General features: G+C 42.1%; 1 protein-coding gene and 2 long non-coding RNA genes across 3 annotated transcripts in view; 2 read left to right on the plus strand and 1 right to left on the minus strand.

The window, feature by feature from the left end:
• Window positions 1-387: 387 nt before the first annotated feature.
• On the plus strand, window positions 388-7,732 carry LOC146172405 (uncharacterized). The gene is made up of 3 exons (XR_014702532.1): window positions 388-622; window positions 2,497-2,646; window positions 7,506-7,732. It is a non-coding gene; the product is annotated as an uncharacterized LOC146172405 (long non-coding RNA).
• A 3,456-nt stretch (window positions 7,733-11,188) lies between these two features.
• On the plus strand, window positions 11,189-18,761 carry LOC146172406 (uncharacterized). Its single transcript, XR_014702497.1, has 3 exons — window positions 11,189-11,502; window positions 13,378-13,527; window positions 18,413-18,761. It is a non-coding gene; the product is annotated as an uncharacterized LOC146172406 (long non-coding RNA).
• A 6,403-nt stretch (window positions 18,762-25,164) lies between these two features.
• Window positions 25,165-27,730, minus strand: part of LOC146172407 (zinc finger CCHC domain-containing protein 24-like) — a 224,113-nt gene continuing 221,547 nt past the window's right edge. Inside the window, exon 4 of the mRNA XM_084585884.1 lies at window positions 25,165-25,278. Coding sequence (XP_084442010.1) covers window positions 25,165-25,278 — 114 coding nt within the window. The remainder of the gene's footprint in view (window positions 25,279-27,730) is intronic.

A 27,730-nucleotide genomic window follows, 5' to 3' on the forward strand; every position in this document is an offset into this window, starting at 1 on the left:
TATTTTTTTAGAAAATGTTTGTCCGTGGTTGGCTTGAAGAAACAATGCGTTTGCGAACACACAAAACAAAACTATTTATAGAACTCGACTCGAGCGGTGCGCGCTGGCGGCCGCTTATCGGCACGGTCCGAAGTCACGGCTGGCCGGTGCAAGCAGAAGAAGGCTGGGTAAAGGAGGAATGGAATGTTGAGAGGGTCGTTGGTCCTTCGTTCCCACGGGCAGCCCTTGCGAACACAACACCGCGGCGGGAATCGCGCGCTGGTTGAGCGGGTCGTTGTTCCCCCTCGCCTACGCGTCTACGTGCAAGACACAACAGACAGCATCCCCAGCTGCGCTGCTGTGCGGCCTCCTCCCGAAGCGTTCACTTCAGAGCTTGTTGGAGACGCTACAAGACTTGTGACAGCTTCTTAAACCTTTCTTTAATTTCTTCCCTCATTAATTTTCTTTTTCATTGTGCTGTGCATAATTTTCTCTTGCGCCTATACATGTCCATGTGCTCCGGTTGGTGCTTGCTACATATCAGTGAATAGCTGAGCTGTGAAATGTCGCCGGAGTACGGATTACAGCAACGGCGGGATACCATCGGCATTATCAGACTCAGTGAACGCCGTCATCTTAGACCGTGAGTATATATCTTTGCAGCATGCCATTGCTTCATAATTGGTTCTATATAATCTCCTGCCAGTCCCAAATGTTCTCTTTCCGTATTCTCCTCGAAACAACTGCGCGAAGCATGACTTCAAGAACTAAGCGAATTTTCGTCCGGGTTACATGCAAGCAAGTGCGTGGACTTATTTGCTGGCTGCGATATGAATAGCATTTGCGCCGAAAATAGAGGAGCCGTGAGTAACAGGTGTGTATGCCACCAACACGTGACAGAACACTGCAGGCAGCCATTTGCGCAGTTTTTTTTACTGTGCAGCGCGCCGCAATCAATTAGTAACCAGATACTATGCGCCCGGCTTTGTACATATATTTTGGACAGCCTCTCTTCTGCGCGCAGGAAGCCGTGTTCACACAGTTTTTGGATTTTGTTAAGAGTTAAGGGCAGTTTTTTGTTTTCAGATGTACAGACGAAGTTTTGAAAACTGTTCGTGCCGTCTGTGCAAGCGAATTTTACAGTGGGGCAGACATGTGCGTGATGCCGCTTGATGATTAGGCTATAATTAAGTCATAATGAACCTCCACTTTTATAATGGTTAATATCATATTGAGGAATGGAAAGCCGTGAACAGCGCAAGTGAGCCCCTTTTCAAAATTTTCTTAATCGACGCCCCCCATCTGAGCCCGCGCCTTCAGGTGAGGGCGTTATCAGAAAGCGGCGACAATGGGAGAGCTATTTCGCAGACGCGCTTCGAAGGCGGGGGAAAATAACAATACAAGCAAAAAGGCACATCAGCCGTGTGTGCACTGCGTCCCTGTCACTGCAAAGTAAACAACGTGCACGCGGGACACATTGTACAAAACACTGACGGCCGGTATGAGGCAACCATATCGTCCGAAATATTGCTCGCGAAGCGCTCGATCACGGCGCGCACTTTCAGGCGAAATGGGACAGGCCGTCAGGTCCGCCTGTTCGGCAATTACAGCTCTTTGTACCTCACGTACCGTACCGTATGCATGAAGTGCACGCCATAGCCATCGTGCAAGAATGTTGAAACCGAAGCAGCGATCCACGTATTCTAATTCTATAGGAAATCATTTGGGAGTAGAAAAGAGCAACTTAATATGATGTGCATGGTTTTTTAATGAACGATATGTATAAATGGACGGTTGAATAGTTACAGTAATGGAGTGTTCCGCTAGAATTGTTTACGGCCGTGACCGCAATAAACATTACTCATATTGCTCGTAGCTTTAAGCTCTGGCATTGATAAGCCTATCTAAAGAACCGACTGGCAGTGACAGGTTGTTTACAGCTGTTGATCAAAAGGTAGGCCATCATGCTATAATTGCAGGCATATTTGCTTCTTTTTGTACCCCTGTTTACTAAAACTTAATTTTGTTCCCCATTCCTAGGGCCGCTGCACCTTTTACAACACTCACTGTTCAGTCGCTTTTATTCAAGGTACAAAAAGGAGGAAATGCGCATGCACTCAAAGGATATAGCCTGTCTTTCCGTTAACAGCTGCAAATAACACGCCACTGCTCCTCGGTACCTTGGATGAAGTTTTCAATGGGGTTACCTGAGATGCCTACCAATTGCTGTAATATTTATACCAATCACTGCAGTGAAAAAGAAAGGTAACACTGCATCACTTTAACTGCTGCATGCACCTATAAACGTGCCTTTATTTATTGCCTATTCTTATAGACGCAGGACCTCTTGCTATAGGCTTTGTTCAGTAAGCAACCGTCTTTCATTGCTTCAATTTCTATCTCTCCACCACTTTCTTGTTGCTCTGGGTGTGATCATTTGATTTCATTGTTCAAATCATATTGTTTTATCATGTGTGAATGATTTAGCCTGTACATACATGCTTTCATTTTTTTTAGATGCGCATCGGGAGCGTTTTCTACGTAGAAATGGATCGATTGAGTTGTATCACTGGTGCGAAAACCGACAACCCCCAGAAGATATGTGTCCTGTGGTTGGAAGGGCAATAAAGAAGAAGAAAATCAGCGGAAAAGCCTGCCTAAAAAAAGGTAGCACTGCATCACTGTAACTGCTGCATGCACCCTTAAATATGCCTTATTTTTATTGCCTATTCTTATAGACGGTTGACCTCTTGCTATTGGCTTTTTGCAGAAAGCAACCGCCTTTCATTGCTTCAATTCCTATCTCTCCACCACACTTTTTTGTTACTTCGAGTGTGATCCTTTGATTTTATTGTTCAAATCATATTATTAAATCGCCGGTGAATGATCTCGCCTACACATACATGCTTTCATTTTTTTTAGGTGCGCATCGAGAGTGTTTTCTACGTATAAATGGATCGATTAAGTTGTATCACTGGTGCGAAAACCAACAGTTCGGTACCCCCAGAAGATCTGTGTCCTGTGGGTGGCAAGGGTATAAAGAAGAGGATAATCAGTGGAAAAGCCTGCCTAAAAACTTACAAAGATGGCGCAAAAGCGAAATGCTGATCAGGGTTAGAGTCTGATTACTTCTGTTATCCCATTTCACATGCTAGGTGATGTGACATATATGAAGCACCTTAGTATAATGTCTGGTATACTCACTGAAAATTGTGTAGACATTAACTTTTTTCTCGTTCAATTATTTTGAGTGACGCACGAATTGGAATAAAACGAAGTCATCCACACATCTAATGCCCATAGACATTAGATGCGTGGATGAGCTCATTAATTGTGTTCCTATGTGAGCATGCAATAGTTTGTCGAATATATTAATATGTTAAAAGTTGATTTTTTTACTGTTAACCGGAGTAATACATATGCTCCATATCATAGCATTATTCGCCTGTAGTTTGTATCTGCTCTTTCCTAAATTGTATTCTACAAAGTATACGTGTGTCATCTCGTACGTCTATTTAACTAGCGAACAATTTGCAATCGAATCCCTTTTGTGATGTTGTTTCAGCTACAAATAATGTATGACAGTTGTGACAATATAGGTAGCTTTAGGTATAACATATAGCGCGAAAATCTTTAATATATGCGATGATATTTTTATTCACCGCATTGGCTAAACCAGCCTGTTTGAAGAGACGAAATGAAAACAAATATGGATGTCTTCGGACAGGAACAGTAATCGTGGTGCCATGACCATTTTTTTTAAATTAAATTTTCATATGTCGTGGGCTAATGTCTCGACACAAAGGAATGACCCTTAGGTTTGCCAGATGCGGCGTAGTATTCTCGAAAAAAAAAAAAAACGCCTATCACTAAAGCTGGAAAACGCCGTTTTTGTCGTTTCAAAAAGCTGCACGTTTGGAGGCCGGCTGGTTGCGTAAAATTTTGTCATCCACTGTTTTTTACTCACCGCATTTGGGTAACATTTACTTGTATAAGAAGTATTAAAAGTGTGTTTCATTGATGCAGTTGATTTAGTAAAAAATCGCAAACTTTGCTTCAAGAACAACGCGCTACAAAAATGTTAATGTTCAACCTTACATACTGGCATGACGCGTTGCGTTGTTTGCGCTAAAACATTCTGTGTTTATTACGCAGGTCATATTGTTAATTTAAGGCAGAATTTGGAGCTCTAAGCTGCTATGTGTGTTCTCTGTAACGCCACCAAAAGTATTATGCTGGAAAGCGATTTGCTTATGATTGTAATTATAAAAATTACACATTGAAAAATCATCTTCAAAAATATAGTATTGTTAGTGGTGGTCAAAGCTGAGAAATGGAATAATATATTAATAACCTAGATTGAATACTATTGCACCTAGCAATAAAAAAGAATGCAGGACAGAGAAAAAGTTCAGCCTTCACTTGCGTTCTGCCATGAAATTGACAGAAATAGTGAATTAATACCATTTTAAGCTATATTAAGTATTTGTCCCAGAAGCAGAAAAACGGTGTATAAGCGCTGACAAGGTTTTAAATTTTACTTAAGGTAAAATGTAACTAAATTCAGCTAATACTTAATTGAAGTTCCAATGCCTACTCCATAAGGGGGAGCCATATAAGCACATCTATAGAACACAAACAAGCATTTTTATATTTCTAATATTACATTTTGCAGAATTCAATATATTTACTGACTCAAATTAACAAAGTACTTTGCATTGTTTCCACAGATTTTGATAAAAATTGATGTTGCGGCCGTTTCTTCAATTCTAATCAGTTTTCCTTATTTTACCATTTTCTTACTTTTGTCCAATTTCAAAATAATATGCAGATGCACACACAAATCTAGAGCTTCAAATTTTTTCAGAAATAAAGAATGGAACCTAGATAATGTAGAGAAATAGTTTCTGTGCCAAGATATTATTGGATCTTGCAAGAATGCAGGCTGAGTTTGGCCATTATCAGCACAAGCACTCGGTTTAATATTTAATGTTATATTTTTAAACAGTATAACGCAACACTTTTTTAGTCCGTGATATTTTTGAGGTACTGAAGATTTTTGAGAGGGATTTGAATGAAAATCGAAGATGATCTTTTTTTAATTGCAGCAAATTTGCCCTTAATTACTGCTGTTTTCTAATTCTGAGCAATATTGATGCGTTGTGGAGAACACACCTAGTGGTCTTTAGCTCCAGATACTGCCTGGAATTAAGAACATGCGTCAGGAAGTGAAAACATATTTAGTGCAACCAACCTAATGCATCATATGCCAGTACATAAGGTTAAAAATGAATATTTTTGCAGCGTATCGCTCCTGAAGAAAAGTTAGCGATTTTTTAATAACACAACTGCAAAAACAAAATAGGTTTCTAATAGTGTTTGTAAATATAAAACCTGCATGTATTTAGTGAGTAAAAAAAGAGCAGATGACAAAATCATGGTATCCAAACTTGCAACATTTTGAAATCGCAAAAACAGCGTTTTCTACCTCTAGAGATATACCATACAATTGTTTTTTTCGAGGAAACTACGCGTATCTTGAAAAACTAAGGTTAATTCTTTTGTGTCTAGATATTTGCCCACCACATATAAGAATTTCATTGGAAACGAAAGATGGCCATGGGACCTCGATTATGTTTCTTATCTAAAGCACCCATAATACGCTGTGAGAAAGCCAATATCAAGGGCTTTTTTTAATATTCCATATTTCGAACGGTTGTGCCATCTAAGAAAATTTGAAAGCTAGGCACACCTTAGGTGTCGCCAGCCCTAACTTTCTGTTACAGCTGCATTTGTTAAGCTGAATTAATGCGTTGAGTACTTTATTTTAGCCACGAATATAGCGCTATTACGTGTCAATTTTAAAGAAAGGCCGCAGTGACGCGATTCCTGTAGAATTTGTAAGTGCAATCTGTAAACCTTACAAATCTACCCATATATATGATCTCTTGCAGGTTTTATTCAAGCTACATTACACCTGCTGTGCCCCATAGCTTGAGCCAAGGGTTATAAATAAACCATTAGAAACAGACGATGGAAACCGGTGGTGCATTGCTGGCAGCCACTTAGGACAGCGCAGAAAATTTTTATTTTGTACGTGGGGAAGTGAGGTTATTCGCTTCAAGTACTAAATATTCACTTTAGACAATAAATAGGACTTACAGAGTCGGTGAGCACGTTCGGAAACCCCTGCTTCAATATTTGCGGTTAGAAACCTCATGTGTACCTTTTTTTCCAGCTGCAGATAAATTCCGGGTTATGTAGATACCGAAACCGTTACCAGCCCATTCGCGCACCTCAATTGTGCTGCTCACAACATGATTTTGAGCGGACAAAACAACCTGCCGCTATGATTGCTAGCCCCATGCATGAGTAAGGGTGATATGCTGGCGATGGTTGCTTCGCGTCGGCCCTTTGGCGCACATGAAGGCTCGAGTTACAATGAGCGCGCCGAACTTTGCAATGCGGATAATGACTACAAAGCGGTAAGGATATAAATGAGTTTAGCAGTATTTTTCAGCTGTAAAATACAGATACAGTCTTGTTGGACGATGTGCTGGCGCGGACGAAGAAACCATAGGCAACTTGTAGGTCTAACGCTACACAGGGCTGTCGAGCCAAGCCAAGTCCTCAATTGTATTGTCCGGGAATCAGATTTCTGTATTTTGTGGTTTCCTATTGTATCTGGCGTTCAAAATGCAGACGTGAGGGTTCTTTATCACAAATAATCAAACGTGGTTTGTGCCGGTACTCTTCAAAGTAGCAACACCATTTATTGTGTAAGTCATTAATCAGTAATTTAGGTAAATAATGTCAATTAAGGATTCCAAACAAAACCTTATCTGTGGCGCTCAAGGTAGCTTCCAGCAATATATATCTGGTTTCCTTTGCCTGCCTCCGAAATGTTTTTTTTTTATTCCTTGGATCAAATTTGCTTGGACAAGCAGTATATGTGTAAAAATGATGCACCTGTGAGCTACCCGTTTAAGTGAGCTCCCGTTTAAGTGAACTACCCACAAAACCAGTCAAAAGCGTATATCAGCTAACCAGCGGCCAGTGCAGCAGTCGTGGGCTTAGATCGCTTGTGTATATTATATCTAGCCATTTAAAAAAAATGCAAATGGTCGCCGAACATTCTCCTGGTAATGATATTTAGTATAAACTTTGCACATCGCAGAAAGCGTAGGAGCGGCAAAAAACTAGCGCGCCAGTCATATGCAGAGACAGCCGACAATCAAGCACTAATTCCTAGTGTGGGATGAAACACTGGCTGTCTCAGCCGTATTGCTGTGGAGGCGATCAAAATGCAACAGGGTACATGCTATGCAATCTATGTGCGTCTTTCATCCTAATAAACCCAAGGCAGCTGAAACTAATCTGGAACTCATCAGTATAGTGTTTCTCATTGACCATAAATTTCGGTACATGAATCCTGGAATTTTCTACATCTTCCTAAAATAATGCGCGCGATTTTATATGCCTCGTAATAGTGTTGTAAATTTTGTTTCCTCATTGTTTTTGTGCAGGTGCCATTTGCGAAAAAGTTGGGGTGGACGATTTGGAGGCACACGCCTTTATTCACAGGTGGCTGCCTGGTTCCTGTGACAGGGGAGGTGGAAGAAAAAGGCGTTATGCTGAAACCTCCCCTGGCGAACCAGGCATGCCACCTGTGAATGCAATTGCAGGGTCAGCCCCCTCACTACGCCTATGAGTGTGCCCTCCAGCTCCCTGGCCCCTTCCACTTCCCGAGAGCCCGCCCGCCCTGACCAACCCTGCCACTGCCCCGCTAACTGCTGCTGTGTGTGCCCTCAGCGCTGGCTAGTAACAACTTCCGTCTATAGTAACAATTGCAATAAATATTATCTTTTTGTGAACCATGCCCTTGTTTTGTGGATATCTACTGGTTGCTCATGAGCGACAATTTGAATTTATATGGCCACTCCTATTTGAAAGACCATTATTGTCCCAGCAAGTTCGATGTGCTGTCACGAATATGGCTAGAATGAAAAAGCCCAGGCAGCACAAAGCATTGGGCCAATGTTGTAAGTACGACGGCAAACAGTGGCCCTACATTGGGCCAGCCTAACCAGCATGCTCCCAACATAGGATATGCCAGTCAACACAGTGTCCAACAATGGCCCAGACTAGCCAATGCTCTCCCAGTGTTGGCGCTGCCAGTAGCCGACACTGGCTAGCTTGGGCCAAGATGTACAGTGAGTTCCCGATATTGGCACTGCCGTACATATATAATGTCTATATTGGACCGAGATTGCCGTTGTTCCCCCAGTAATGGTCGCACCGGGTTTTAAAACTGGCTATAATGGGCCAAGCTGTCCTGCGTTCCTCCGTCATTGGGTTTTCCGTTTTTTAAAACTGGCTACAATGGACCAAGTTGTCCTGTGTTCTTCCGGCATTGGATGTTCCGGTTTTTAAACATGGCTACAATGGACAATGTTATCCTCTGTTCTTCAGTATTGGATGTTCAGTTTTTTAAAGATGGCTACAATGGACCAAGTTGTCCTCTGTTCCGCCGTCGTTGGCCGTTCCTTTTTTAAAACTGGCTACGATGGACCATGTTGTCCAGTGTTCTTCCAGCGTTGCCCGTTCAGTTTTTAAAACTGGCTACAATGGACTTAGGTGTCTTGTGCTCTTCCGACGTTGACCGTTCCGTTTTTTTAAACTGGCTGTAATGGACCATTGCAATTTGTCTTGTGTTTTTCCAGTATTAGCTATCCCTGTATGAAAACTGCCCACGATGGACCACTTTGTCCCCTGATCTCGCAATTGTCATTGCCATCCTAAAAACGCAGCTTTAATGGGCTGCCGAAGTGAATATTTTCCGTTGACCATTCAATCAAAACAAATTCTCCATTTTTAGGGTTGAATACACGTGCGCTGGACGCCAAACCACGGCATTTAATTCCGGCAACATTTCAGCCGATCGTTCGGACCTCACAGAGTACCACGTACGGGACGACAATTACTCTAATGCATTCAAGCACCTACCGCTGCAACTGTCTGGATTCGTCTTTTCGGTGCGCCCATATGCGGCGCACCTTTGGGGGTCAGCTATATGTGTTTACGGTTTTAGCCTATTGGCATGCATGCAGATTTCGTCGCAGGCGCATACGTTTGTCGCACAATTATATCTAATGATAGCACGACCGTGCGACCACATATGTATACCCCAGACCGGCTAGCACTCACGACCCAATATGCCTGTATTGGACGCCGATTACATCCCTGCATCTATACTTAACCTATAGTACAAATCCAGTTGTCAGTGAGAACGAGCATAAAAACGAAATCGTGTCGAGGATGTTCATGTGACATTAAATTAGTGATTAGAAGGTAGCTTTTTCTTTGGCGAGAAAGAAAACGTTGCCTCAAGTTGAAGGAACAAATGACCATTTTCTCAGCGATGTTTTTGTTCTAGTGCTTTTGTATTATCCATAAGGAACTACGCGCAGCATCGTCTGTTTACCTGGAGAAAGGACTGAATACGATGTGTGTACTTTCTAGACGCAATCACTGGAAAATGAAAAGCCGGAAGACTCGCGAGGTTACCATTTTAGTTTTGGGCATTCACACGGTGGTAAAAAAAATGACAGTTTTTCGTGCAGACTGCGAGCATGAAGGCCCCGGTACATTTATATGGCGCACAACATATATATCGCCAGTAAACAAAAAAAGCTTTTTCCGCCTATTAGTTTAGAGTTTGACCATTCCAACCGCGCTAGGCGGTGGCAAAGGAATAAAAAAAACTGTACAGGAATGAAAATAATGTGCGCTGTCGAGTCATTCGAAAAAACGAATGCAGCCTAGAAACACTGTTTTAATGAGGCAGTTTGCATGCCCTTTCCAATTCTTTCATTCTAGTAAAAAAATTGATTCTGAATCATTCATTGCTGTGTCTGTCACCGTCGATTTGCGAAGTCGAGACAAAACATGAGCGAAGAAATATTGCTACAGCTGGAGAATGATGAGGACGAAGTGGCGCGCTCGTTTGTTGAAGATTAAGAAAAAGAAGTGCGTCGAATGGGCGGCCCTCGTAGCCTGGCTCCTTGGCTGTTCCTCAATGTATATATCTTTAATCCTCTTTTGTAAATATATTTCTCCCTGTTACAAAATTATATGCCAAAATTTAAAAACCTTGAACAATTCACAAATTCCGTAGAATGTTCAGAACAGCGCGGTGCGCTATAATTGGACAAAGGCTTTATCGAATTGGCCGTAATTACTTGCGCTACAAAATTATGCAAGGTGTTTTAATGGTTTTGAAAGCTGAGGTAGTGTAGAATAGGTGGAAAAAGTTTAAACAATGTGAAAACTGTTTTTGTTTTCCTAAAAATTTTCAATGTTCGCTGTTTTCTGTAAATTAGCGCGATCGTGTCTCTGTATCCAAATGTCATAAAAATATGAGCTTTAGCTGTTTGCGGATAATTATGCTGAGAACATATTGTGGAATTATTGCTGCTCTACCATGAACCTTTTCTGAAATAAATGCCTGCAAATTAGGAAAATTTTCGTTTCCTGGGCCGATGTTGAGAATTTTTATAAAAACATCTACTCATACCCGAAAAGCGGACATTAACTAAATACAAATAAAAACATGTATATATTTAGTCGGATAATTTTCAGCTAGCTAACTTGAGCATAATTTGTATAATCTATAACCAAAGTTGGCCAGAATACAAGAGAAGCTCGGAACTCCGCCTCTTTGACATTATTAATCAGTCATCACGCAACAATATATAATATTTTGAAGTAAATATAAAAGGTCGAACGACCATCCTTTGTTCGATCATAGGTGGTGAAAGGGAGGGGACGCGCGCATTTGTCGATGCACCAACTGTATGGATTTACGCAAGAATGTGGATGGTAGATGGGGAGGCTTTCTATTTTTTTAGAAAATGTTATGTCCGTGGTTGGCTTGAAGAAACAATGCGTTTGCGAACACACAAAACAAAACTATTTATTAGAACTCGACTCGAGCGGTGCGCGCTGGCGGCCGCTCATCGGCACGGTCCGAAGTCACGGCTGGCCGGTGCAAGCAGAAGAGGGCTGGGTAAAGGAGGAATGGAATGTTGAGAGGGTCGTTGGTCCTTCGTTCTCACGCGCAGCCCTTGCGAACACAACACCGCGGCGGGAATCGCGCGCTGATTGAGCGGTTCGTTGTTCCCCCTCGCCTACGCGTCTACGTGCAAGACACAACAGACAGCATCCCCAGCTGCGCTGCTGTGCGGCCTCCTCCCGAAACGTTCATTTCAGAGCTTGTTGGAGACGCTACAAGACTTGTGACAGCTTCTTAAACCTTTCTTTAATTTCTTCCCTCATTAATTTTCTTTTTCATTGTGCTGTGCATAATTTTCTCTTGCGCCTATACATGTCCATGTGCTCCGGTTTGTGCTTGCTACATATCAGTGAATAGCTGAGCTGTGAAATGTCGCCGGAGTACGGATTACAGCAACGGCGGGATACCAACGGCATTATCGGACTCAGTGAACGCCGTCATCTTAGACCGTGAGTATATATCTTTGCAGCATGCCATTTCTTCATAATTGGTTCTATATGATCTCTTACCAGTCCCAAATGTTCTCTTTCCGTATTCTCCTCGAAACAACTGCGCGAAGCATGACTTCAAGAACTAAGCGAATTTTCGTCCGGGTTACATGCAAGCAAGTGCGTGGACTTATTTGCTGGCTGCGATATGAATAGCATTTGCGCCGAAAATAGAGGAGCCGTGCGTAACAGGTGTGTATGCCACCAACACGTGACAGAACACTGCAGGCAGCCATTTGCGCAGTTTTTTGACTGTGCAGCGCGCCGCAATCAATTAGTAACCAGATACTATGCGCCCGGCTTTGTACATATATTTTGGACAGCCTCTCTTCTGCGCGCAGGAAGCCATGTTCACACAGTTTTTGGATTTTGTTAAGAGTTAAGGGCAGTTTTTTGTTTTCAGATGTATAGACGAAGTTTTGAAAACTGTTCATGCCGTCTGTGCAAGCGAATTTTACAGTGGGGTGGACATTATGTGCGTGATGCCGCTTGATGATTAGGCTATAATTAAGTCATAATGAACCTCCACTTTTATAATGGTTAATATCATATTGAGGAATTGAAAGCCGTGAACAGCGCAAGTGAGCCCCTTTTCAAAATTTTCTTAATCGACGCCCCCCTTCTGAGCACGCGCCTTCAGGTGAGGGCGTTATCAGAAAGCGGCGACAATAGGAGAGCGATTTCGCAGACGCGCTTCGAAGGTGGGGGAAAATAACAATACAAGCAAAACGGCACATAAGCCGTGTGTGCACTGCGTCCCTGTCACTGCAAAGTAAACAACGTGCACGCGGGACACATTGTACAAAACATTGACGGCCGGTATGAGGCAACCATATCGTCCGAAATATATTGCTCGCGAAGCGCTCGATCACGGCGCGCACTTTCAGGCGAAATGGGACAGGCCGTCAGGTCCGCCTGTTCGGCAATTACAGCTCTTTGTACCTCACGTACCGTACCGTATGCATGAAGTGCACGCCATAGCCATCGTGCAAGAATGTTGAAACCGAAGCAGCGATCCACGTATTCTAATTCTATGGGAAATCATTTGGGAGTAGAAAAGAGCAACTTAATATGATGTGCATGGGTATTTAATGAACGATATGTATAAATGGACGGTTGAATAGTTACAGTAATGGAGTGTTCCGCTAGAATTGTTTACGGCCGTGACCGCAATAAATATTACTCATATTGCTCTTAGCTTTAAGCTCTGGCATTGATAAGCTTATCTAAAGAACCGACTGGCTGTGACAGGTTGTTTACAACGGTTGATGAAAACGTAGGCCATCATGCTATTATTGCAGGCATATTTGCTCCTTTTTGTACCTCTGTTTACTAAAACTTAATTTTGTTCCCCATTCCTAGGGACGCTGCACCTCTTACAATACTCACTGTTTAGTCGGTTTTATTCAAGGTACAAAAAGGAGGAAATGCGCATGCACTCATAGGATAGCCTGTCTTTCCGTTAACAGCTGCAAATAACACGCCACTGCTCCTCGGTACCTTGGATGAAGTTTTCAATGGGGTTACCTGAGATGCCTAGCAATTGCTGTAATATTTATACCAATCACTGCAGTAAAAAAGAAAGGTAACACTGCATCGCTTTAACTGCTGCATGCACCTATAAACGTGCCTTAATTTATTGCCTATTCTTATAGACGCAGGACCTCTTGCTATAGGCTTTGTTCAGTAAGCAACCGTCTTTCATTGCTTCAATTTCTATCTCTCCACCACTTTCTTGTTGCTCTGGGTGTGATCATTTGATTTCATTGTTCAAATCGCATTGTGTTATCATGTGTGAATGGTTTAGCCTGCACATACATGCTTTCATTTTTTTAGATGCGCATCGGGAGCGTTTTCTACGTAGAAATGGATCGATTGAGTTGTATCACTGGTGCGAAAACCGACAACCCCCAGAAGATATGTGTCCTGTGGTTGGAAGGGCAATAAAGAAGAAGAAAATCAGCGGAAAAGCCTGCCTAAAAAAAGGTAGCACTGCATCACTGTAACTGCTGCATGCACCTTTAAATATGCCGTATTTTTATTGCCTATTCTTATAGACGGTGGACCTCTTGCTCTTGGCTTTTTGCAGAAAGCAACCGCTTTTCATTGCTTCAATTCCTATCTCTCCACCACTTTTTTGTTATTTTGAGTGTGATCCTTTGATTTTATTGTTCAAATCATATCATTAAATCGCCGGTGAATGATTTTGCCTACACATACATGCTTTCAATTTCTTTTTTAGGTGCGCATCGAGAGTGTTTTCTACGTATAAATGGATCGATTAAGTTGTATCACTGTTGCGAAAACCAACAGTTCGGTACCCCCAGAAGATTTGTGTCCTGTGGGTGGCAGGTGTATAAAGAAGAGGATAATCAGTGGAAAAGCCTGCCTAAAAACTTACAAAGATGGCGCAAAAGCGAAATGCTGATCAGGGTTAGAGTCTGATTACTTCTGTTATCCCATTTCACTTGCTAGGTGATGTGACATATATGAAGCACCTTAGTATAATTTGTGGTATACTCACTGAACATTGTGTAGACATTAACTTTTTTCTCGTTCAATTATTTTGAGTGACGCACGAATTGGAATAAAACGAAGTCATCCACACATCTAATGCCCATAGACATTAGATGCGTGGATGAGCTCATTGTGTTCCTATGTGAGCATGCAATAGTTTGTCGAAGATATTAATATGTTAAAAGTTGATTTTTTTACTGTTAATCGGAGTAATACATTGCTCTATACCATAGCATTATTCACCTGTAGTTTGTATCTGCTCTTTCCTAAATTGTATTCTACAAACTAAACGTGTGTCATCTCGTACGGCTATTTAACTAGCGAACAATTAGCAATCGAATCCCTTTTGGGATGTTGTTTCAGCTACAAATAATGTATGACAGTTGTGACAATATAGGTAGCTTTTGGTATAACATATAGCGCGAAAATCTTTTATATATGCGATGATATTTTTATTCACCGCACTGGCTAAACCAGCTTGTTTGAAGAGACGAAATGAAAACAAATATGAATGTCTTCGGACAGGAACAGTAATCGTGGTGCCATGACCATTTTTTTTAATTAAATTTTCATATGTCGTGGGCTAATGTCTCGACACAAAGGAATGACCCTTAGGTTTGCCAGATGCGGCGTAGTATTCTCGAAAAAAAAAAAAACGCCTATCACTAAAGCTGGAAAACGCCGTTTTTGTCGTTTCAAAAAGTTGCACGTTTGGAGGCCGGCTGGTTGCGTAAAATTTTGTCATCCACTGTTTTTTACTCACCGCATTTGGGTAACGTTTACTTGTATAAGAAGTATTAAAAGTGTGTTTCATTGATGCAGTTGATTTAGTAAAAAATCGCAAACTTTGCTTCAAGAACAACGCGCTACAAAAATGTTAATGTTCAACCTCAAGCCGTTATTTTGGGATTCAACCTTACATACTGGCGTGACGCGTTGCGTTGTTTGCACTAAAACATTCTGTGTTTATTACGCAGGTCATATTGTTAATTTAAGGCAGAATTTGGAGCTCTAAACTGCTATGTGTGTTCTCTGTAACGCCACCAAAAGTATTATGCTGGAAAGCGATTTGCTTATGATTGTAATTATAAAAATTACACATTGAAAAATCATCTTCAAAAATATAGTATTGTTAGTGGTGGTCAAAGCTGAGAAATGGAATAATATATTAATAACCTAGATTGAATACTATTGCACCTAGCAATAAAAAAGAATGCAGGACAGAGAAAAAGTTCAGCCTTCACTTACGTTCTGCCATGAAATTGACAGAAATAGTGAATTAATACCATTTTAAGCTATATTAAGTATTTGTCCCCAAAGCAGAAAAAGGGTGTATAAGCGCTGAAAAGGTTTTAAATTTTACTTAAGGTAAAATGTAACTAAATTCAGCAAATACTAAATTGAAGTTTTGATGCCTACTCCGTAAGGGGGAGCCATATAAGCACATCTATAGAACAAAAACAAGCATTTTTATATTTCTAATATTACATTTTGCAGAATTCAATATATTTACTGACTCAAATTAAGAAAGTACTTTGCATTGTTTCCACAGATTTTGATAAAAATTGATGTTGCGGCCGTTTCTTCAATTCTAATCAGTTTTCCTTATTTTACCATTTTCTTACTTTTGTCCAATTTCAAAATAATATGCAGATGCACACACAAATCTAGAGCTTCAAATTTTTTCAGAAATAAAGAATGGAACCTAGATAATGTAGAGAAATAGTTTCTGTGCCAAGATATTATTGGATCTTGCAAGAATGCAGGCTGAGTTTGGCCATTATCAGCACAAGCACTCGGTTTAATATCTAATTTTATATTTTTAAACAGTATAACGCAACACTTTTTAGTCCGTGATATTTTTGAGGCACTGAAGATTTTTGAGAGGGATTTGAATAAAAATCGAAGATGATCTTTTTTTAATGGCAGCAAATTTGCCCTTTACTGCTGTTTTCGAATTTTGAGCAATTTTGATGCGTTGTGGAGAACACACCTAGTGGTCTGGAGCTCCAGATACTGCCTGGAATAAGGAACATGCGTCAGGAAGTGAAAACATATTTAGTGCAACCAACCTAATGCATCATATGCCAGTACATAAGGTTAAAAATGAATATTTTTGCAGCGTGTCGCTCCTGAAGAAAAGTTTGCGATTTTTTAATAACTCAACTGCAAAAAAAAAAAAAAAAAGGGTTTCTAATAGTGTTTGTAAATATAAAACCTGCATATATTTAGTGAGTAAAAAAGAGTACATGACAAAATCATGGTATCCAAACTTGCAACATTTTGAAATGGCAAAAACAGCGTTTTCTACCACTAGAGATATACCATACAATTATTTTTTTCCAGGAAACTACGCGTATCTTGAAAACCTAAGATTAATTCTTTTGTGTCTAGATATTTGCCCACCACATATAAGAATTTCATTGGAAACGAAAGATGGCCATGGGACCTCGATTATGTTTCCTATCTAAGGCACCCATAATACGCTGTGAGAAAGCCAATATCAAGGGCTTTTTTTAATATTCCATATTTCGAACGGTTGTCCCATCTAAGAAAATTTGAAAGCTAGGCACACCTTACGTGTCGCCAGCCCTCACTTTCTGTTACAGCTGCATTTGCTAAGCTGAATTAATGCGTTCAGTACTTTATTTTAGCCTCGAATATAGCGCTATTACGTGTCAATTTTAAAGAAAGACCGCAGTGACGCGATTCCTGTAGAATTTGTAAGTGAAATCTTTAAACCTTACAAATCTACCCATATATATGATCTCTTGCAGGTTTTATTCAAGCTACATTACACCTGCTGAGCCCCATAGCTTGAGCCAAGGGTTATAAATAAACCATCAGAAACAGACGATGGAAACCGGTGGCGCATTTTTGCTGGCAGCCACTTAGGACAGCGCAGAGAATTTTTATTTTGTACGTAAGGAAGTGAGGTTATTCGCTTCAAGTACTAAATATTCACTTTAGACAATAAGTAGGATTTAGAGTCGGTGAGCACGTTCGGAAACCCCCGTTTCAATATTTGCGGTTAGAAACCTCATGTGTACCTTTTTTTCCGGCTGCAGATAAATTCCGGGTTATGTAGATACCGAAACCGTTACCAGCCCATTCGCGCACCTCGATTGTGCTGCTCACAACATGATTTTGAGCGGACAAAACAACCTGCCGCTATGATGGCTAGCCCCATGCATGAGTAAGGGTGATATGCTGGTGATGGTTGCTTCGCGTCGGCCCTTTGGCGCACATGAAGGCTCGAGTTACAATGAGCGCGCCGAACTTTTGCAATGCGGATAATGACTACAAAGCGGTAAGGATACAAATGAGTGGAACAGTATTTTTCAGCTGTAATATACAAATACAGTCTTCTTGGACGAATGTGCTGGCGCGGACGAAGAAACCATAGGCAACTTGTAGGTCTAACGCTACACAGGGCTGTCGAGCCAAGCCAAGTCCTCAATTGTATTGTCCAGGAATCTGATTTTTGTATTTTCGTGGTTTTCTACTGTATCTGGCGTTCAAAATGCAGACGTGAGGGTTCTTTATCGCAAATAATCAAACGTGGTTTGTGCCGGTACTCTTCAAAGTAGCAACACCATTTATTGTTTAAGTCAATAATCAGTAATTTAGGTAAATAATGTCAATTAAGGATTCCAAACAAAACCTTTTCTGTGGCGCTCAAGGTAGCTTCCAGCAATATGTATCTGGTTTCCTTTGCCTGCCTCCGAAATGTTTTTCTTTTTTATCGCTTGGATCAAATTTGCTTGGACAAGCAGTATATGTGTAAAAATGATGCACCTGTGAGCTACCCGTTTAAGTGAGCTCACGTTTAAGCGAACTACCCACAAAACCAGTCAAAAGCGTATATCAGCTAACCAGTGGCCAGTGCAGCAGTCGTGGGCTTAGATCGCTTGTGTATATTATATCTAGCCATTCAAAAAATGCAAATGGTCGCCGAACATTCTCTTGGTAACGATATTTAGTATAAACTGTTTGCACATCGCAGAAAGCGTAGGAGCGGCAAAAACTAGCGCGCCAGTCATATGCGGAGACAGCCGACAATCAAGCACTAATTCCTAGTGTGGGATGAAGCACTGGCTGTCTCAGCCGTATTGCTGTGGAGGCGATCAAAATGCAACAGGGCACATGCTATGCAATGTATGTACGTCTTTCATCCTAATAAACCCAAGGCAGCTGAAACTAATCTGGAACTCATCACTATAGTGTTTCTCATTGACCATGAATTTCGGTACATGAATCCTGGAATTTTCTACATCTTCCTAAAATAATGCGCGCGATTTTATATGCCTCGTAATAGTGTTGTAAATTTTGTTTCCTCATTGTTTTTGTGCAGGTGCCATTTGCGAAAAAGTTGGGGTGGACGATTTGGAGGCACGCGCATTTATTCGCAGGTGGCTGCCTGGTTCCTGTAACAGGGGGGGTGGAAGAAAATGGCGTTATGCTGAAACCTCCCCTGGCGAACCAGGCATGCCACCTGTGAATGCAATTGCAGGGTCAGCCCCCTCACTACGCCTATGAGTGTGCCCTCCAGCTCCCTGGCCCCTTCCACTTCCCGAGAGCCCGCCCTGCCCTGACCAACCCTGCCACTGCCCCGCTAACTGCGGCTGTGTGTGCCCTCAGCGCTGGCTAGTAACAACTGCCGTCTATAGTAACAATTGCAATAAATATTATCTTTTTGTGAACCATGCCCTTGTTTTGTGAATATCTACTGGTTGCTCATGAGCGACAATTTGAATTATTATGGCCACTCTTATTTGAAAGGCCATTATTGTCCCAGCAAGTTCGATGTGCTGTCACGAATATGGCTAAAATGAAAAGGGCTGCATTTTATGGCCTGCAAAGGCAGTGCCACAAAATGTTAATCTTGACATCATCAATTGTACATGAATGGAGTAGCCGGTGTACCCATAAACCATTGGATTAATATTGGTATCGACAATATGCGGCATGAATGGAGTAGCCAGTGCACCTGCAATGGCTAACCATTGGTATGATATTGGCATTGACAATGGGCCATCAATGGAATAGCTGGTATTAAACAAATATTGGTAATACAATGATGGTATAATGCTGGACAGTATTGGCAAGAATCATGGTGCATGAATGGAAAGTCTAATATTGTGCCTACATTGGTGGCTCCAGCTTGGCTGAACACTGGACCAATATTGGAACGAAAGATGGGCCAAGAATGGAGAATGTAGTAAAATGCCCAAATGCCAATATCAGTCCAATATTGATGCCATTCTTTTCCAGTGATGAACCATTGTTGGACCAATGCTGGTGTGCTGCTTGGGAGGCTGCATTTTATGGCCTGCACAGGCAGTGCCACAAAATGTGTAATCTTGACATCATCAATGGTACATGAATGGAGTAGCCGGTGTACCCATAAACCATTGGATTAATTTTGTTATCGACAATATGCGGCATGAATGGAGTAGCCAGTGCACCTGCAATGGCTAACCATTGGTATGATATTGGCATTGACAATGGGCCATCAATGGAATAGCTGGTATTAAACAAATATTGGTAATACAATGATGGTATAATGCTGGACAGTATTGGCAAGAATCATGGGGCATGAATGGAAAGTCTAATATTGTGCCTACATTGGTGGCTCCAGCTTGGTTGAACACTGGACCAATCTTGGAACGAAAGATGGGCCAAGAATGGAGAATGTAGTAAAATGCCCTAATGCCAATATCAGTCCAATATTGATGCCATTCTTTTCCAGTGATGAACCATTGTTGGGCCAATGCTGGTGTGCTGCTTGGGAATGTAATTCTGTCTAGCACGTATCACTGGAGCGACAGTAATATCAAGCTTATTTACCCTATGCGGCAGCATATCAAACTGTAAGCAAAACTGCGCGATTCGATACACGCAGCTTGCCTTTTGGCGGTGTCTGGATTCATAACACGTTATTCGGGGAGTTTTAAAAGTAGACTGCCTCCGTAATGATGAGCCATACTTTATCACATACTTCTTCAAAGCGCTGGCCAACGTTTAACGACCGGCCACCACTTCTGACGCTCTGCGAAATGAGAAAAATGTTCCGGTAAGTTGTGTTTACATGTATTTCTACGGGTCGTCTCCCAACTTGCAGTCCCATACGTTTCGCGGTATTTTAAAAATACTTCGCCTCGTTAATGAGATGTCATACTTTCGTGATCTGTTCTAGGATGTTCATAATTGCTTTGTACCGAATAACGACATCACAGGTGCCCTGTGAAATGAGAAAACTGCTTAGAAATATTTCGGTTCCATGTATTCCTGTGGACGCTAACCCTATTTTTCACCCCCAGTCGGCTGCGGCGCCGCGAGCGCCCCCTTTGTTAGTAAACACGGTGTTGGTCTATATATATATATATATATATATATATATATATATATATATATATATATATATGCGCGACCCTCAAAACGAATTCTGAAAGCGATGGAGTTTTTCTTTAGTAGTAAACACAATGGTGCCTTACCCCCCCCCCCCCTTTTCATTTCGCCATTTGTTATATTTTTGCTTAACTTGGTTTTTTGGGGAAAAAAGAAGGTGTTGCATTTGTCTCGTTTTTAGACGGATACCTACACCAAAATATGTCAGGGTCACATCGCTTTTTTCATTCCGCATGTCTTGTTTAAGTTGGTTGGAAAAAAAGAAAGGTACACTATCTCGCTTAAGGTCGTTTCGACCCAGTGAGGCGAAATTCGAAGGTGCAAACTGTCGCGATTTTTTAGCAGCTGGAGAAGACGGCTGTAACGTGTAGGTTCGACATTAACGAGACCAGATTGGTTACAAAAAAAAAGACATGTTTATAAGGTAAAGCCAATAGAAATACTCTTCAATACATACATAAAATAATGACGAATTCAGTCCCACAGCACATAAAAGCACTGCTCAAAACTCCCCCCGAGTAGTTCCCAGTTCTCGAGTAGTTGTGGTCAATCGGTTTTGCGTTGGTTGCCGGGTCGAACCAGGTAGGGCGTTACACGTGTCAGGGCGGAATCGTCAACGACCCTGCGAACTGCTCGGCCAGTGAGAGACGCAGAAGAGGATGGCGCTTGAATAATAGCTGGACAGGTCGACGGATGACAAAACGTGGAGTGTTTCAACATCAAAGGCTGCGTCGTAGTCTGCGTTGGCAAAAGAGGGCAGAGGCCAAGCGCCGGAAATCCGCAGGAAAATCAGTGCAGCACAAATCCGAAGTCCATTAGCTGCCCTCTCCACAGTCGAATGTGACGTCCCTTGTTCCAGCCACTCTCTTTACACCTCGGTTTTTCGACTCGTCAGCCTTGCCAAATCAGGTCACGCCACATCCCTCTTCCTTGCTGCATCGACCATGTCCCTCACGTGCACCGACGCTGTTCCGCTGATATCCGCGATGCTTGTGCAGAACGCACTTCACTTTCTATGCCTTTGTGAATGCGCACCTGACAAAGGCCTGCCCTTTCACAACTTTCTCTTAATAAACCAGGGCCGTTGGTGCGCATACCACACCTCACTGTAAAGGGCACTCCGGCGCCATACAATAAATAACCGTTGTGCTAGAGGATATTACCACATGCACCTGGCATAAACAGAAAATGACCATATCAGTGTCTAAATAGACATGTGCAATATTACGCACACAACAGTTGCTCATGGCCAACACATTTAACTCATGCTCATAAATAGTGCACTATACACCTAGAATATAATCAAGACAACCTTATACAGCAACCAAGCAAGAGATCAAGCAGGTTTTCGGAAAGGGTACTCTACTATCGATCATATACATACCATCCACCAAGTGATAGAAAAAGGCTTGGAATATAACCAGCCCTTATACCTAGCATTCATTCATTACGAAAAAGCATTTGACTCAGTAGAAACCATGGCGGTCATGTAGGCGTTGCGAAGTCAGGGTGTAGACGAGTCGTACGTGATAGTACTGGAAAACATATACCTATAGTGGCTGCAAAGTAACCACAGTTCTTAAAGAAAGTACCAAAATTCCTATAAAGAAAGGTGTTAGGCAAGGAGACACGATCTCACTAGTACTATTCACAGCTTGCTTAGAGGAAGTATTCAGACTTGAAATGGGAGAAGTTAGGGATAAGAGTAGATGGAGAACACCTCAGTTATCTGCGATTTGCTGATGACATTGCCTTACTAAGTAACTCTGCGGATAAACTGCAAATTGATGACCTGGATAGGAAAAGGAGAAAGGTAGGCCTGAAAATGAATTGGCAGAAGACTAAAGTAATTTCAACAGCCTCGGCAACGAACAGCAGTTTACGTTAGGTAGCGAAGCACTGGAAGTACTAGGCGAATATGTCTACTTAGGACAGGTAGTAACCGCAGATCCGGACCATGAAAAGGAAATAACAAGAAGAATAAGATTGGGATGGAGCGCATTTGGCAAGCACTCGCAGATTATGACTAGCAGCTTACCGCTATCGCTCAAGAGAAAAGTATACAACAGTTGCATCTTACCTGTACTCATCTATGGGGCTGAAACATGGAGGCTAACCAAGAGAGTTCTACTTAAGTTGAGGACAACCCAGAGGGCTATGGAGCGAAAAAGGATAAGGGTAACGTCAAGAGACAGGAAGCGTGCAGAGCGGGTCAGAGACATGGTGACTGGTACTATTTAGGTCCCGAGATAAATTGAGCCGAGCGCTCGCAGAAGCCTATCAGGTAATCAAAGGTGAACAATCGTGTGTCATTTTATTATTCGAAAATCTTGCGTTAGTAGCGCTACTGTGAGTCTACATTGACAATGAATTCGCGTTTAATGGCAGTTCTCTTCAGCTTCAGCTGCAGCGCTTCAGCTGCAGAACACCGACATTACAAAAAGAGATGTTCTTTCTGATTATACCTTAGATAACAGAAGCGCCTCTTTGTCTTTCCTTTTCTTGTCCACCGTACATGTGCGCTGTTCTGAAGTAATGAATATTTACCAACTAGCCCGATTGGCCATTCTATCCAAGAGCGCTTCGGTAAGATAGAAGGCGCTTGAAGTACGTCGCTAACGCTTAACCAGGTCACCCGATTTCAACAACACTAGTTTACTGATGAATGTCATTGAAATGATAAGTGCGGGGATACGGGATTGACCAAAAAGAGCCACAATGGGTTTCTGCCGCGCAAGGCGGACTTACGGTTGTCCTATGGCGGAACGAATCGCTGACCCATCGCCGCAACGTTTTGCATGAAGTAGAACCACCTCCGGGAGGCCGCCGTCGCAGCATCGAAATTTCTGGCTCCAACGTTTCGAATTTGCAAGCGTTGGTTAAGCCCGGGCTCAGTTCTGCAACATGTTACCTTCTCTGTTCCGCAAACATGCGAGTATAGGACATGCTCATTCCTGGTTCAATTTCGGACTGCCTTCCTCTTTGTAAATGACATGTTTTGTGGCCAAGCTCGTGGGCAAAGGAGAGCCGCGGATAGTTCTAGCCTCTCGCGCCATAGAAATATTCCGAAGTAGGCTAAACCATGCCCTGCCAGTAAGACGACGAGCCAGTATCGGAAGTGAAACGCAATTTATTTGTTTAGGAAGGAAGGAAACGAAGTCATTTATTACCAAAGAACATGTGACAAAGCATTTACAGTATCTGTGAGTTCTTATACATGATAGAAAAATGTAATTAAACAATGGCACCCTCCAAAAACATGACAATAAATAATAACCTTGGTAAATATGTGCACCATTGAACATTTTTTCTGTAATTTACCTAACGCCATTTCACGCGCATTGCATAAAAAAAAAACTGATGCACAAAATGCAGCTAAAACATGCAACATATGAATAGAGCGACGGATGCGCCAAGTGAGAAGCCGGTGCATAGAAAAAAAAAAGAAGAAACAGCTCTGGCACCTTGTCTTTAAGTATGAATGCAATCCCTATGTCTTTGGTAAAATGGTGCCGAAAAACAAAAAACTGAGCAGATTATTCTATTGTATGCTAAGAACAAACGTGCTTAATTATGCACTAAAAAACGCCGGTCACACAATAACTTTGGCGACTAGGTTCACTTGCGTGTTACTATAATCACCGGCGTAAGGGCAACTCATTTATTTGGGCGAGGCAAGTGTGGAAGACACACGCATTCATGCTCAGCATTGCAGTTACACAGCTTCCCGTAGTTTGAATATCTAACTCAGTTGCGCTCACTATCTGCGATTTTTTCCCCCGATTTGTCCGCTTGTCGCTGGCGACAGCTCAGCCTTCATTCCACAGACAAGCCCTCGTTCTAAACATGTAAAAAACTCCTCCAGACAACTTCCTGTCATGCGTATTTCACACTCGGTATCGGGAATGTTGGGCAGTTAGCAATCTTGTACGGACATCGAAGAAAACAAACGCAGCACCCCACCTCTCTAAACAAAACAAAAGGGGCAGGGGGGGGGGGGACATCATCACCCCGCCCTTCTCTTTGAAAGATCAGCGCACTCTGAGACTTTATGTGCTTTAGCTTTCAATACACTTTCGTATACTTCTGTGAAAGTAATGTATTAGCACCATTTGATCTGTAACCCTCTCCTTCGCAGATACGACTTGCATTTCTTTCTTTTGTCCTAAGATTGAGCACAGACGCACGTCTGTGCTCATTATCTGATTTACCAAGGCTCCCCTTTCAATGAATTAGGGGTGAGCAAATAATAGATCCCAGAAATCGCTGCTGCCTTCTACAGAGAAAAATAAGGTACCGAGATGCACCTAAAAAGGATCAGCTTTAGGCAGTTCCTTTTTCCATCACTGGAAGCAACCTTTGAACTACCATTGAAAAAACTCCCTAGTATGTGATATGTTGCAAGCAAGGTGTGTGAGAGGGGCCGGCGCACAATACAATGCAAAGGCGAACTGGACAGTGGGCGCTGTTGGCATGTAACAAATCTCCGAATCATTATCAACTGCAGTGCACATATTCCTTCTTGCGTGATGAGTAAATAACCTTTCGAACCTTTTCAGCCGGCTTCACTCAAGAATCATACACTCAGGTCCGATACGCTAGGTGGGCGCCTTTTGTTGATTGCTTCAGTCTTCAGTAACTTGCACGCGTGATGTCTGTACATAGGCGCAGGCTGTAGAGCAACATCTCAAGGGCCTATAAGACGCGTCTGCAGTAATATCCGAGGGACTTGCACTTTTCGCACAGATGCTGCGGGTGTTCTTTGCTCTGGTCCGAGACATCCAGGCCGTCTGGCTTCTCGAGTGGTCTCTGAAAAAAATATAGACAGGCGAAAATGAATGGGAAATCACTTTATTTCAGTCATTTTTTTGCTGTTACCCCCTAAGGAATATTTGTCATATATTCATAAAGCAAAGCACTCTTTCACTCATTCAGTGCGTCACTTAAATACGTTGTTCCAATCCTAGACTTCAGACTGTTCCACGCAATGTTTGAGAAACGTGCATTTTTTTTATGCAACTCGGCCAACTGTACGCCCTGAGATATTACTGAACAGTGCAGCTCAGTGAAATTTAAACCATCGCGAACAAAATGTGTGCATAAACAACTTCCCGTAGAAAATGCGCTCCTCCAGACTTTCTGGATACAATGGCGCTGAAAAAAAAAATATTCATTTTAAGAAAAGCCAATACCTAACAGCCGCACAAGGCCGTCCTTGAAGGTGTTCTTCAATTAATTATAAAACCTGTTTGCATGAACTCACAGATCAATAGAAGAAGAACACGTACCACATGGCCTCCAGTAAGTAAGTTAGCATGTTTTGGAAACGTCACCTCTAGACCGGATATAAGCGCGTGGGGCTTGCATAGCATAAAGTAAACTACAAATAAAACACATGAATATCGATAAAGAAAACACTTTGCGGGGCTAGTTGGTGAAGCAGGGTTTCTTAACAAGTTATTCAGCGTCCTTCCTTTGTATTTCCTTGTTTTCTCGTCATTTATGCAGCGCCGAATAACTTGTTAAGAAAACGTGAATATCTGGCATGGAAATTTACCACACAAAGACGCATGCTCGGTAATAAGTAAGAATGGTGCCCGGAACTGTGAACTGAAGAATAAAATATCACAGCCTACATTGTATTAGTCTGTGACACCTACGAGTAGCGGGGGCAAATAGTTTACATTTAGTGCGCTAATATTAGGGCACCCACTATGCCGAAAAGCCGGTGTCAGTCAGTCTGCTGAAATGAAAAAGCCTCAATAACATGAATGGGGTTCGAACCAAGGCAGACGCCGCAAACAGATAATCTCAGATGGTCACTACACTAGTGCACTAAGCCATCGCCACTAGGAACCAGCCGAGCGGTCGTTGTTCGTTCAACGCTTCCTTGATCATTTACACATGGAAAGGTATTGTTCGGACATCACTGCACTGCTAAACTTATATGAAGCTAAAAAATGCGACAGGACAGGCAGTATTGCGCCAGACATTTCTGCATGTAGCAAGAGCTGCCCGCGTGCAAAGCCGATCACAGAACAGCCAGCACTGGTAAGTTAAGATATTCTGATATGTGCCTGAAAAAAAAAAGACCGATTGTTCGAGAATCGCGTGAGATAATCCAAGAACTCACCCATGAGTTCAACACCACTAGTTCCAATATTACTGGATTCTCTGTTGAGGTGGAGAATCTTTATTACTCCATACCGCACGACGAACTGTTCAAAGCCGTAAAGCTAGTGAGTTATGAGACGGGAGAAGTGCTATTTTGACATTTTTCTGGTGTCAGCAATGACAACTTTTTATTGCTCATAGACATTTGCCTTCAAACAATGGCCACCAGTTTTAAGGATCGCTTGCACACTCAAAAGGCTGGCATATGCATAGGCTCATCAGTTTCCCTCATTTTGTGTAGCATATTTCTTTCTTAAGAATCCAGGTAGAACGAGAGAAAGAAGATGGCTACACGGTATGAAAGGGTACTGAACAAGGGTTAAGGGGGGGAGGGGCTTCAGTTCGCAGGTAGAACCCATGTTTCGACAAGTGGACTTGTCGTAATCTGTGCAGGGCGATCGTAACTAGCAGGTGTTTAAATACACTTTAGCTTCCGAAGTAGAAAAGCTGGGGAGGTGGAGTGAGAAGAATGTAACCATAACTACCATAACTAGTAACCATATCTAAAACATAACTAAGTATGGGGATAACTATAGTTGTGGAAGAAAAGGAACCGCGACAGAACAACTATGTCGAACCAATTCGCCCAAAACGTCCCCCTGTTGAACCATAATTAGTCGAGAAAACAATACCATATAGCGTTAATTGCACAGTTTAGTCACAAAACGTGTGTACTCTATCCCCCCTCCGCAATAGCACATGCTGCACGTGTTTCTCCAAACATGTTTCCTTCTTACCACTTCCTACTTTAGTTGGCCCTTGAAGTTCTTTTTCTTATTTTGCGTGCCAGATGTGGTTCACTGTCCTGTTATTATTATGTTTCTTTGTCCTTCTCACCTCTTGCGAAAAGCTTTTGAGAATGGTTCCCCTGTACATATACTCCTTATCAGGATCCTTTGAAATGCCTGCCCCTTTTCAAGAAAGGTGTGTCTGCAGGGAACCTCCTTTAGGTCCTGACTAATCATCCACCCGGAGTTGTAGTTTTTCTTGGTACTGCGGCTTTTATTTTTTTCTCAGGCCACAGGATCACCTGTTCCAGGCTGAGAAATATATACTGAAGAAACATTTTTTTTTTTTTCACCCCTTG

The sequence above is a fragment of the Amblyomma maculatum genome, unplaced genomic scaffold (assembly GCF_055883805.1).
Source record: "Amblyomma maculatum isolate TAMU_Amacu unplaced genomic scaffold, ASM5588380v1 scaffold_13, whole genome shotgun sequence".
NCBI lineage: Eukaryota > Metazoa > Arthropoda > Arachnida > Ixodida > Ixodidae > Amblyomma > Amblyomma maculatum.